The 13,571-nt window shown below is 36.0% G+C and overlaps 1 protein-coding gene across 4 annotated transcripts in view; it reads right to left on the bottom strand.

Annotated features, from left to right (window-relative positions):
- Window positions 1–13,571, bottom strand: part of LOC106054127 (uncharacterized) — a 426,772-nt gene that overhangs the window by 138,756 nt on the left and 274,445 nt on the right. For all 4 annotated transcript variants that reach the window (XM_056025641.1, XM_056025642.1, XM_056025644.1 and 1 more), the window contains 2 exons: window positions 9,751–9,971; window positions 5,774–5,826 (listed from right to left, as the gene is read on the bottom strand). In XM_056025641.1, the coding sequence (XP_055881616.1) occupies window positions 5,774–5,826; window positions 9,751–9,971 (274 nt within the window). The remainder of the gene's footprint in view (window positions 1–5,773; window positions 5,827–9,750; window positions 9,972–13,571) is intronic.

The raw sequence follows: 13,571 nt of genomic DNA, 5'->3' as shown, positions 1-13,571 counted from the left end.
ATATGTCTATACTTTCATACCACGTTAGTGAGTTGTTTTATAGAGATTGAAAGTTTGGACTTAGAGACAATGACGCAGCTATTAAAATCTAGACTAGGATTTGAGGAAGAATAGCGAAATGTAAAAAGACTACTTTTGAAGGCTTTAGAGTGAGGCAGTTTTTATGAACGTAGAGATTTCGCTTGACGACATTCGACGGATTTCTTTGTAATTATTAAACTTCTAGTTGGACATTCGCTCTCAGTGACTACGAACTTTTCTTGTTGGCCTATCGCCTTTTGTTATTGGAGTTCGTTATTTGAGAGTTACCTCCGTTTGACTTAGCAGCACAGAAGTGCCCAACATACTTTTTTTATTTTCTTTTTCAGAACTTTCTTTCAACCCTCAGGAACCACACGAGTCTATAGCCCTCCTTCAGGCCCGACACTGGTTAAGTGGGGGCGAGCACATTTTTATTGTGGGGAGGGGCGGCACAGGTAAACGTCAAAGAAACATTTCTATACTGCAAAAAGCCAGGGGCGATGAATTATGTTAGGAAGTCAACCATTTAGAAAATTGTTTGATTACCGTGGTAACAACAAGAACAATCAAACTTTTTTGCAAAAGATTCTTTCTTCCTGACCTGCTTTACCGACTGAAAGGTAATAAAAAATCTACAACAACATTGTTTCCCTAAAAACTGCAGACATTGCTTGTAGTACTTTTTTTTACTAAGATCATTTCCTGTGTGTATTTAATAGAGACATCTACATATAGGACCGCCAGCCCGCCAATTACTTCTGCTGATTGCCTCTGACATTAGCGTACAGTCATATCTACATGACAGGTCTATGTACGTGGAGAGAGAGAAAAAAAAATGAAAAGCTTGGCACAGCTGCCAACTGCTAGATCTTGTGGAAACTTGATCCAACAGAGGATGCTTTCGGTGTATAGCTACAAGTGACGCCAATTGACAGCGTTTTGTTTTTTAACTTCGTTCTCTTGCTTTTGTTTATTATTAAATCATTTCCAGCGTCGATGTACGATGGGGGTTGATAGGAGGAGGAGAGGAGCGCTTAATGAGAAGTGGGAGGTGATCTTTTACAAGTTGGTAGTGATAGAACGAATATATTGGATAGGAACTGGTATGTTTCGAGCCCTGGGGAAAGCAAGGGACATGACTTTGCATTCTTTCAAAACTATCATCTGATGTACTACCTCCCCTTAGAATAATTTAGGTTTATTCTTTAATAGTTTATGCTCTATAGTTAAAATAAGACTTTTTTTTTTAACACTTAATAGTGTCAGCAGCAGGGAGGAAGAATGGGACATGTTGCTAGTGGGTACTAACCTCCTGGTTATCTATTTCACGGGGGCGCGAGCTCGAATCCCGACAGGTGCTAAGTTATTTTGCAAAGCGCCTAACGACAGCATGGAAACCTTCTCCCAGACACACATACACACACACACATACACACAGACACAGGTACTCTGTATATTATCTTAGGACTAGGTCACGTATCTTAATACAATCATTCTATAAAGTATACAATACTACCACGTAAACGCAGAGTCAATTTATGTCATTTGGAAAAAAAAAAATTGTTTGATGCTAGAATGAACCTAGTTACAGAAAACATCAATTTTGGATGGTACTGCTGTGTGTCCTGATGCCATACTGTCAGTGGACGCTGTGTAGGTGTTGCGCCGCTTTACATAGTGCGTTCATCAGCGTGCGGGTAGTGTCACAGTGACCCACATATCACGTGGACTGAAAAAGGGGGGAAAGCACTCAACGTACTCTCGAGGCCATCGATCTCAAAGTTATTCAACTAGGGACTTAACGAAGAAGATGAGAGAGTATGGGGCCTTGCTTAGTGGTCAGCCTCATCTTCATATGGGCATCGTCTCCACCACTGGAAAGGAACGGGGAAGGAGCGGTCAAGTTGGTTAATGATTTCACAGTTGGCTGAACTCTATCCAAAGCTCGTGATTCCAGCAGCTACCCCCCGCCCCTCTTCCCCAAATACAGCAAATCGTTTCCATCAAAAGTTTCTTGGACATCATCCTATTCAATAAACTCACAACTTCCATGCCCCACCCCTCCCTTTTTAATCTGTCTCTGCCAATCATCCTTCTCCAATGATCTGTTTAGACAAAGTGAACTCGGGCTCAAAGAAAGAGGGGTGTTGGGAAAAGTAGATATCAACTAAGTAGCACAAATGAGTGTTCAAGTGCTGCTACTAACTGAATAAGTACCACCACTAAAGTACAGGTATTTTGCTGATTGTACTAGTACCACCAATTATTATACAAGTACAAGAAATAATTGTAACACCACTGATTATACAAGTACCACCACAGATTGTACAATTCTACCGCTGATTGTAAGAAAACTATGGCTGATTGTTCAAGTACCACTACTGATTGTACAAGTACCATCAATGATTGTACATTCAATGATTGTACAAGTACCACCACTGATTTGCTAGTGAAAGTCATTGATAACATCATCTGCATTATTGGTTACTTTGTATGTCGATCAAACTGAGGTAACATATTGATTATGTTGAGTTATTGTTGTTCTAAATTATTATTTATTCTCTTCAGCTGTCTGTCCGTCTGTATGTCTGTCTGGTACACATTTTGTACACGTTTTTCTCCCACTTTTCATTGTCGGATCAAGTTGAAACTTTGCACAATTCGTCAATGACAATACATAACTCAATCAAAAAATTAACCAATTAGCTAATCATAAGAGGTAAATAACAATTTTTTTTTTAATATAGAAAAAGAGGGTTAAACCTTGAAGAATTTTCAGTGATTTTGCTGTTCTTTTCCTTTGATAATTTTGTAAGTTTGTATTTAAATTTATTTTTGTTTTATTCTTAACCTGTCTCTTGTCTCACTGGTCTGCAACACGTCATCTGATATGCCCTCTTCTAGATCTCATCTTCATTACAACTGATATGCCCTCTTCTAGATCTCATCTTCATTACAATTGATATGCCCTCTTCTAGATCTCATCTTCATTACAACTGATATGCCCTCTTCTAGATCTCATCTTCATTACAACTGATATGCCCTCTTCTAGATCTCATCTTCATTACAATTGATATGCCCTCTTCTAGATCTCATCTTCATTACAACTGATATGCCCTCTTCTAGATCTCATCTTCATTACAACTGATATGCCCTCTTCTAGATCTCATCTTCATTACAACTGATACGCCCTCTTCTAGATCTCATCTTCATTACAACTGATATGCCCTCTTCTAGATCTCATCTTAATTACAACTGATATGCCCTCTTCTAGATCTCATCTTCATTACAACTGATATGCCCTCTTCTAGATCTCATCTTCATTACAACTGATATGCCCTCTTCTAGATCTCATCTTCATTACAACTGATATGCCCTCTTCTAGATCTCATCTTCATTACAACTGATATGCCCTCTTCTAGATCTCATCTTCATTACAACTGATATGCCCTCTTCTAGATCTCATCTTCATTACAACTGATATGCCCTCTTCTAGATCTCATCTTCATTACAACTGATATGCCCTCTTCTAGATCTCATCTTCATTACAACTGATATGCCCTCTTCTAGATCTCATCTTCATTACAACTGATATGCCCTCTTCTAGATCTCATCTTCATTACAACTGATATGCCCTCTTCTAGATCTCATCTTCATTATAACTGATATGCCCTCTTCTAGATCTCATCTTCATTACAACTGATATGCCCTCTTCTAGATCTCATCTTCATTACAACTGATATGCCCTCTTCTAGATCTCATCTTCATTACAACTGATATGCCCTCTTCTAGATCTCATCTTCATTACAACTGATACGCCCTCTTCTAGATCTCATCTTCATTACAACTGATATGCACTCTTCTAGATCTCATCTTCATTACAACTGATATGCCCTCTTCTAGATCTCATCTTCATTACAACTGATATGCCCTCTTCTAGATCTCATCTTCATTACAACTGATATGCCCTCTTCTAGATCTCATCTTCATTACAACTGATATGCACTCTTCTAGATCTCATCTTCATTACAACTGATATGCCCTCTTCTAGATCTCATCTTCATTACAACTGATATGCCGTGCCCTCTTCTAGATTTTTTCGTGTAACCAAAATCAGACAATTTTTCTTTTACTTTGCGATGCACCCAATGAAGTGGGGGGGGGGCCTAAGCTGAAAGCTTGCGTTACGTAGTGGTACACTCAGCACGGATTATACATGAAATATAAATGAGGAGACAAAGCGTGCAGTTATGGTTCTGCAGTAAATGTCTTTCCTAATTATGTCTGCATGGCCGAGATGAAAGGACAGACATCACACACACACACACTTACACACATTCTCTCACACACAATATCTAGTCCAGAATTTATCATTCTTGTCTCTGCGAAAGGAAATACATTTTTAATGCAGAAAGAAACAAGAGTGCGGCTGGGCGGCTGTTGAGGTGGTCAACATTTATGAGCGTGTATGTGATTAAGCAGTGTTATTACAAGACGAGTATATGGGACAAAATATTGATCTTCACCTCTGACACCATAAAGTTGTATTATAAGATACATTAAGGAAATGTTTGTTGTTACAGTTTGTTGTGTTTGAAGATAATAACATCAATAAAAAGGAAATACTTATAAATGTTTGACGATATAACAATACAACAGGCTTATATCTGAATGTCTGGTAGAGGAAATGGAGATGCTTGTTTTTTTGACACCTTATTCTAGAGGTGCCCCGTTGGGAGAAGCCGTAAACCATTTGTCTGTCGTTTGTCTGTCAGTCACGTCGGTCCGTCTGTCACGTTTAGACCTTAAACATTAAAAGCGTTACTGAAAAAAACTGATTTGGACATCATCTTCATAAAGCTAAAAGATAAAGCTACGGTTAATTTTGATTGTCAAATAAAAGTATAACCCACGCATAGATCTATCTACAGGTGCTGAATTATAGCTAAAAATTAATCAGATTTTCTAAGAGGTGAGTGAAATTGGGACACGTACTTCCACGATAAACGTGGGCCACAAAAAAAAAAAAACAGAGGACTTTACATCATCTGCCCTATAGATCACATGGTCTGATAAGGGTATTTTTTTTATTCACATTTGAAGTAAGTATTGTTTTAAAAATCGATTCCTACTGTTTGACTGCCCCAGACTTGCTGATCTCCGCCTCGACAGGTCTGGGAAACCAAAAATTCTCGACCTGTATGGCGACATTAATGCACTACGCAAGACAGCAGGGTTTCTGTCCAGGGCTTTTGCAAGTGAGGATTTAAGCCTCTCTAAACCCCTCACTCAAATGGAGTTTGATGATCATGATGATGAATGTTCAAATAATAGTAAAGTAAATATTCATATTTTAGTTGTCATTGAAAAATGAAGAGAAAAAAAAAAGCATAGAGCGAGATTGGGATTGAATTACATTCGCGTTATTAGCTAGATGCTCTATCTACTCTCTCTACTCTATCTACTCTATCTACTACCCAGCCATAAACTATTAGCAAAATTTTATCTTTCAAATAAATGATTCAAATTTTTTTCTTCTACCGACCTCCAACGTCTTTGAAACAATTTTATCCACGAGGGAAGTGTATGTTAATACGATCTACTAAACGTTGTCCAATGTCAGGTTAGAGTTTGGGGTTTCTCTTTAGAAATACACATTGAGTGTGGCAGTGAGTTGACAGTAACATTTGTCTGCCAGTTGGTCAGGTTGTCAGAGCGTGATGCATGTCGTTAACAAGCCCTGTGCACTTACCTTGGAGCGCTGGAGGCGCTTGCGGGTTTTAGATTTACGCTCCTCAAGTACGTCTGAAAGCAGAAAGAAACAAAAAGTGCTTAATAAACTCTTTGGATTCTAAAGAACTCTAAAAAAACATGTATTATTGAATTTAGATCGACACACACACACTCAGAGTTAATGTACATACATTTATGGGTCAATGGATTTACACATTCACAAACAAACATTATAATATGCTTTCCTTTACTTCATACAGGTCTAAAAAAAATGTGTCTTATACATCAAGCTGAAGTGTCCACTAGTCAAATTACTCCTGACACCTTCTTTTTTAAATTTTCTTTACATGAAAATAATTTCTCAGAAGTGTAGGAGAGGCCAGCATTAGACACATTCTTTGACTTTCGATATTACATGTGAAAAACATTTCAACTCTAGAGCATTCAGAAAAAACAACAGTTGGAGATGTTTATTACTATTGTAGAAATGAATTGATTTTCATTCTCTGGCACTGACAGGGTCGAGATTGTTTTAAAGGAAACAAAATTCATTGGAGTCCCCTTAACACTGTCCATAGAGAAATTATTATTATCATTATTATTATTAGATATCTAAATCTTTTTCAACAGCATCAAACCCTTTGAGTTTCACAATGAAATTGACCAAACGTTATCTTCGGAATTTTTATCCTGTACAACAACCAGGCATTAAGCCTAGTAAAATGTTTATTTAGCTGATTTGCACATTGTTGAAAATGCTTTTTGAAACCTTTAAGTTGATAATAAAAAAAAAATTTTACTTGCATTTAACATTTAATTTGTTCATGTGACAGATATGATTGGTAAAAAATCATAAATTTGACAATCTAAATATTTTACGTTCCACAGACCGAGTTTTGAAATGGAAAAAAAAAAGACGCTATTTCCTTCTTTTAAGTTCCAAATGGGCTGAAATATAGTATGTAGTAAGCCACACTTTTTTTAATGTAGTTAAAAAAAATTCATTATTGAGATAGCATAGAAGTTTTTGATGAATAAATAGACGGGAGTGAATAATATTTATAAGCCATGATATTACACCGTGGACTGGATGTATTTTTCCGACAGTTCGATAGAAGATGTCTTGATGTATGATGCAAAACAACTTTGTTCTCGAGTAGTTTTGATTGAAAATTCCAACACATCGATATATTTCACCTATTACTTTTGGATCTCTACCTGTTCGTAATACTGCATATTCCTGATATGGTTACTTTCATAATTCCTAGACATTTCACACATTCAAGAAAAATATCTTGTCTCTAGTGGTTACCTTTAAGCATCGCATACATACTAACTTCTCAGTATAAAACGTGTCATCAATACTCTTATATTATTCGATGTATGATATTTTAAATCACTTAGCAAGTAGTGAATCATACAAATTAAAATTCGCACTATTACTCCAACGTTTTAACACTTAGTGAATTGTGAATGTCAGATTATTATTACAAAACATTTACTGGGCCATATTAAAGATTTCCGAGGACCAGAATGGGTAGGTAGATAACCCATTACGGTTGTGGGTGTTTGTAAAAAAGTTGACAGAAATAGCAGAAAAAGGTCAAAACTCTGACAAAGTTTATTCTTTAATATATGTTTTAGTAAATCAAACAAAGCATTAGGGTTTATTAAAAGAAATTTCTATAAATCAAATAAGAACATAAAACTAAAATGTTATTTAACCTTGGTTAGACCAATATAGAATATGCATCCTCTGTTTGGGACCCCTCAACTCAAGAAAACATTAAGAAACTGGAACAGACACAAAATAGAGCAGTGAGATTCATAACAAACGAATATTCACATTTAACTAGAGTAACACCTTTAGTAAAATCACTAAATTTAGAAAGCCTTCAGGACAGAAGACTCAAAAGTAAAGTAGCAATTATACATAAAACACTGAACCATAATCTTCAAATACAAAAACAAAATTTAATAAAATACTCAGAAAGACACAAAGGTAAAGGCACGTTCCTCATCCCATATGCTAGGACAAATTTGTACAAATGCTCCTTCTTACCTAGTGCTATTAGAGCATGGAATGGGTTGCCTGAGCTAGCCAGGAAAACCAGTGACTTGGCAGAATTTAAGTCATTGGTTAATATGCATGACTAAATGCAAGACGCGTAGGACGTAATCATCTTCTTTTTTGAAGTAACATCTGTATTATATAAGATAAGATAAGGTCTGAAGACGAAATGGCGGGAAAATCTAATAAGGCTGGCACGTACTTTGATGAAATATCTCGTACTAGATGACAGTATCTGACCGCTGACTATAAATATTCCAAATGGACGGGCAGGTAAAACGATGGAAGCAAATAAAGAGAGTGATATAAGGAAGAAAGAAATTTAATCAAGGACTCAAACAGTCTGATAAAAAAAAAGAAACTTTTACAGAGTATTTCCAGGCAAGCAGACAGTCAAAGAGCAGACAAAATGTTTACGCATGCAATATCATTAAGACAGTATCGCAAGTGTCCAAATGTTCAAGTTCTCATTCCATTCGATATAAAATACGATGTTTCATAGTTGTGGAGAGACCCAAACAGTTGGATGATATCTCACTTCGTATGATGGTTATAAATAGTTTCTGTACCCGAGGTGTGTTAGCATACAAACGCTAAATCAGTATCCGACGTCACGACGTGTGACATAGCAAAGAATCATTGGTCTACTATGCCCACAGGATGTGACGTCGCTGGTTAGCGTTCAGGCCTTCTATAATGATCGAACCCACGTCATTCGCGTTATTAACATAACGCTTTGACCAACTTAGCTAACCGGAAGTACAACGAACGGTTAATTAGATCTAGAAATAACATCCAATGGAATTGAAAATAAATTGTCCATGCAATTTTTTTTAGTTCCTTTCACATGTAAAAAATAATTTTTATGAATTCAATAATAAGTGAAGTGATCTTTCAGAAATGTCAATAAAATGTTTTGTCTCGCAGGGGCAGTAAATGTGTCACTTTTCACCATTCAATGCATCTTAAATAATTCTAGGATCGAAAAGAAAGTGGGGTATTTTTTTTGGATAAATTTTGTGTTTAAATTTTACTATCATGTCTTAACAAAAAAACAACAACAATTTCTTCTATAAACTTCTACATTCTTCATGGATCAAAATGTAAAACCAAAAAAAAAAGGTTGGAATGTGGAAGATGGAAGTAACAATTGAATATTTATTTGAAGTACAAATTTCACATATAGTAGAGTGTCTCGTTAGCTCAGTTAATAATGAAGATTTATATGTTGTCGTTCTATTTAAGATGAAAAAAAATAAATTTTAATATTTCCGACGAGGTATGTAGAACATGGTGGTGTCTCAGTGGGCGTTGAGGATCAGGAACAACTTAATACTACGTTTAAAGTCTACACATCTAAAATCTAGATCTGTAACAAATTTAAATACGTGACTGATCCAAAATAATTGATACAAGTACACTTTGTAATTTTTATATTTTCTTGTTGTTTTTTTATAGTGAGAACCGGATATGAATAGATTTCAGCTTCTGTTACCTCTACTTGCTTAGGGTAGCTTTTCGAACCGGAAATCAGGGACTAGTAGGTTAATAAAAACAAATGTATATTCAAAGAAAAAAATATTATATTGCAAGGTGCATTTCATATCCTGAATATGTTTTAAAGTAAATCAAATTTCGTCTGTTTTTTTTTTTTTTGATTGCACAATATCTATAACATTTTAATTTTTTGGGGAAATTTTTTGCAAACTAAGGTGTTACCATATGTCTGAGATAACATGCTGCCAAAGTGTACGTGTGTGTGTGTGTGTGTGTGTGTGTGTGTGAATAAGCCTATACGTCTGTGTACACTGTACACATATACTTGATGTAAGAAGAATGTATAAAAATATTTATTTAGGCGTCGCTCTGCCAAGAAAGAACCAAAGATACAAACTTCACCTGCAGCAATTGAAAACAAAACTTACGCATTGAATCATCGCTGTCTACGATATCATCCTCATCGTCAAATGTTGCCCAGTTTCTGGGAGATATTGGTGGGGAGGGCAGTACGTCCTCCCTGCTCCGGAAGTCCTCAGAGAACTCTCCGCCCACGCTTTCTGAGTTCTCCGATCCTTCCGCGTACTGCATGTAATCGTCGTCATAGTCAAGGGAGGTAATGCTGGTCTGACGTGATATATCCCAAGGCCTGTGGGACAAAAAGAAATAGATATAAATAGCTTGAAACTTGAGTATAGATTAGTAGCAGACTAAGGATGAATGTAAAGATGAATCAAATGAGTTTCTTATTCTCTTGTCAAGGACTAATATTAACAAGCTTTTTATGTTTTCTTGGAGTATTGGATTTGTTGTTGACACAAAAAGAGGCCCACACATTTAATATATTCGAACACTGTTATTTACGCATTCGCTTTACTTATAACATTATTATTTCGTTTAATTGTTTAAAAACCACTCTCAGTGACTCATCGACAGTGATACGCAAACAAAAATCCCGCGGGCCGCGGGTAATATATGTCTAGTGTATATATATATGTGTATGTATGTATGTATACATGTATGTATTATGTATGTATATGTAAGTGAAAAAAAAAACACTTTAAATTATTATTTTCTCTGTAAAAAATGGTCTTTTGCATAGAAAACTATATCATGCATCAGAGGGGATAACTGTTTCAAAAGTATGCGTCCAAATAATGCTTGGATTACATCCCTTGGATATATTTTTATCAAGTAAATCTGTAATTCTGAAAAGTCCATTTGCAGAGGTGCTCAGACTTGATCTAGCCAGAGCGAACACTATTGCATGAAAATAGTACAACTGTATTTCCTTTGTCCTACCATGACACTATCAGTACGAATCTGTAATCGTCTGACAGTAACAAGGATCACTTACTCTAGATTTATCATTGCAAAACAGCAGATGTAAATAAGAATATCAATTATCACAGCAAACATCACTAAGTTTACACATAGAAAAGATTGCTGGTAGTCAAAACAAACCAAATTCTTCTCTTCAATAATGTCTTTACTCTCGTGAAAACGGGAACTCGGTAATTATTTTTGATTAATCTGATATGCAGGTATTGTAAGCTTTTAGTCTTGATAAAAGATAAGATAAGCTAATTGTCTTGGTTCAAACTGTTTAACTACGATTGTAAACGTCAGCATTAGTGCTAGAACAAAAATAATATAAGATACAAATATAAATAACATTTTGTGTATTTTTAGGTGACTGTGACGTTAAAAGGCTCTGTCTGAAAGAAGTTATTAAATCTTACTGTTCTCACCTTTATGGAGAGGAGGCTACCATTTAGTCCATATCAAATTTAACTCTCGTTTTATTGTAATTTATAATTGTGTGTGTTTTAGATTTACTTGTTTACCATAACTAATATTCAAATATAGCCTTTTTTTTTTGTTTTTTTAATAATAATTAAATAATTTATAAATTTCTAGGTAAAAAAGACGCATGCTTTTTTTTTATTTTTCATTAATATTATTTATCTATTTTTTATTTGTAATATGTCATAATATTGCGTTTCTATTAAAATTGTATTATTGTTCTAAATATAATGCGATTCTCTGCAGATAGCTTAAATTTTGTTCCTAAGCTAATGCAGTTAGGTTGGTAATTTATGTAAACTAAATATAGAAATGGACTTAACATTGTTCCTTGAAGTACACCTGAGTTTACAGTTATTGGTGTCAATTTGCAGCATATGTTATTACAGTTTCCTCTTGACCAACTAAGAAATCTTGAATCCATTGGTGTAAATGATCCAGCAAGGCCCAAGTATTTTGTAATCAAGCTTAGGTAGTGAACATTGTCAAATAATAATAAAAATAGCAAGAGCGTATTCAACAACTTAATATAATAAGAACAGCCATGTACATATACAAATGCCCGATATAGGGACAGGACGCGCGGCGGATGAGTGATAAAGCGCTTGGCTTCCAAACCGGGGTTCCGGAGTTTGAATCCTGGTGAAGCCTGGGATTTTTTAACTTTAAAAAAAAAACAATTTTAAACTTTCGTCTCGGAAAACAACAGATGTGCCCAGATAAATCACTGGTATTTGGTCTCTTCTTGTGTCAGTTAGGTATTGTGACTTAATCAAGCCATTTCTAGAGTAACAAGCTGTGTCATCGTTCACGTGAATGTCCCTGATTTAGGGCTAGCTGATAAGGCCGCTTTCTTTCTTAGTCTTTTGTCTAAGGTCGCTTTCTTTCTTAGTCTTTGGACTAAGGTCGCTTTCTTTCTTAGTCTTTGGTCTAAGGTCGCTTTCTTTCTTAGTCTTTGGTCTAAGGTCGCTTTCTTTCTTAGTCTTTGGTCTAAGGTCGCTTTCTTTCTTAGTCTTTGGTCTAAGGCCGCTTTCTTTTTTAGTTTTTGGTCTAGGGCCGCTTTCTTTCTTAGTCTTTGGTCTAGGGCCGCTTTCTTTTTTAGTTTTTGGTCTAGGGCCGCTTTCTTTCTTAGTCTTTGGTCTAGGGCCGCTTTCTTTCTAAGTCTTTGGTCTAAGGTCGCTTTCTTTCTTAGTCTTTGGTCTAAGGTCGCTTTCTTTCTTAGTCTTTGGTCTAGGGCCGCTTTCTTTCTTAGTCTTTGGTCTAAGGTCGCCTTCTTTCTTAGTCTTTGGTCTAAGGCCGCTTTCTTTCTTTCGCTTTCAGAGAGTTTTGTACCAGCACGCACAGTATGACTCCTTGCTGTCCTAGATTTCATCTCACATATTGTCATTGATACCTGTAGGCCTGAGATCTCGCTTGCAGGCGTCACTGTAGACACTCTTTCAGTAGAAGATGTTTATTTTGATTGCTCCAAACGCTATTCAATCAAGAACCAAGTCAGAATACTGTATAACATTGAGAGAGAGAGAGAGAGAGAGAGAGAGAGAGGTTGAGGAGGACCTTATGCTATAGTTCTAAGTCTCAGACTACGCCTTTACTAAAGCCAATGAAGCAGCGAAACTCTAGCTAGAAGAAGACCTTAGTCATTGTCCAGCTGAAGCAGCGAAACTCTAGCTAGAAGAAGACCTTAGTCATTGTCCAACTGAAGCAGCAAAACTCTAGCTAGAAGAAGACCTTAGTCATTGTCCAGCTGAAGCAGCACACAGGAGTGCAAGCAAGAGAGTGCATTTCTTTTTGCGATCATCTGTTGGCTCTTCAGCGTGCCATATCTTCTTAGGCCTTGATCTATTCAACAAGTGTACTTCGAAGTATTTTCAAATTTTTGTGATTTATTTATTGACGATGAAAAAAACAGCAACTAATTTCTTGTTTTGTTTTTATTTCATTTAACTTACAAGTACAATACCCGTACTCGTAATTGCGGATTGGTTTCTTTCCCTTAGTTAGGTGTTCTTACTTGAAGCCTCTCATGAATGTCTGATTGGGTGTCAAGTTTCCACCAGATGAGTGCTGGGCAATACTACAAGTGGACAATAATGACCACATTGATCTGTTGGCTTTAAAGATAATGTCTGGCAGTGGTCTCTCTGTGGCGGTAGTAGCTGGAAATGTGATCTAGCAGTAAGAAAGTGAGATCACTGGTTCTCAAACCAACGATCAGCCCAAGACTAAATCTATAGTATACAGAGTCTAAAAGAAACAAACTTGAGAGCCAATCGTCTAGCATTAAGTGAAGAAATATTTCGAAATTAGAAGTTTTAGTGAAAGGAAGACTAAGCAAATGGTGTAACAATGGGATTAAAAACATTTTTTAAAAACGCATTAATCATTTAAGTTAACAAGGAAATAATTTACTAAGTTCTATAAAAAAAAAATTACATTATAA

This window comes from Biomphalaria glabrata, chromosome 4 (assembly GCF_947242115.1).
Source record: "Biomphalaria glabrata chromosome 4, xgBioGlab47.1, whole genome shotgun sequence".
Classification (NCBI taxonomy): Eukaryota; Metazoa; Mollusca; class Gastropoda; family Planorbidae; genus Biomphalaria; species Biomphalaria glabrata.
This window is presented reverse-complemented; position numbering and strand designations above follow the sequence as displayed.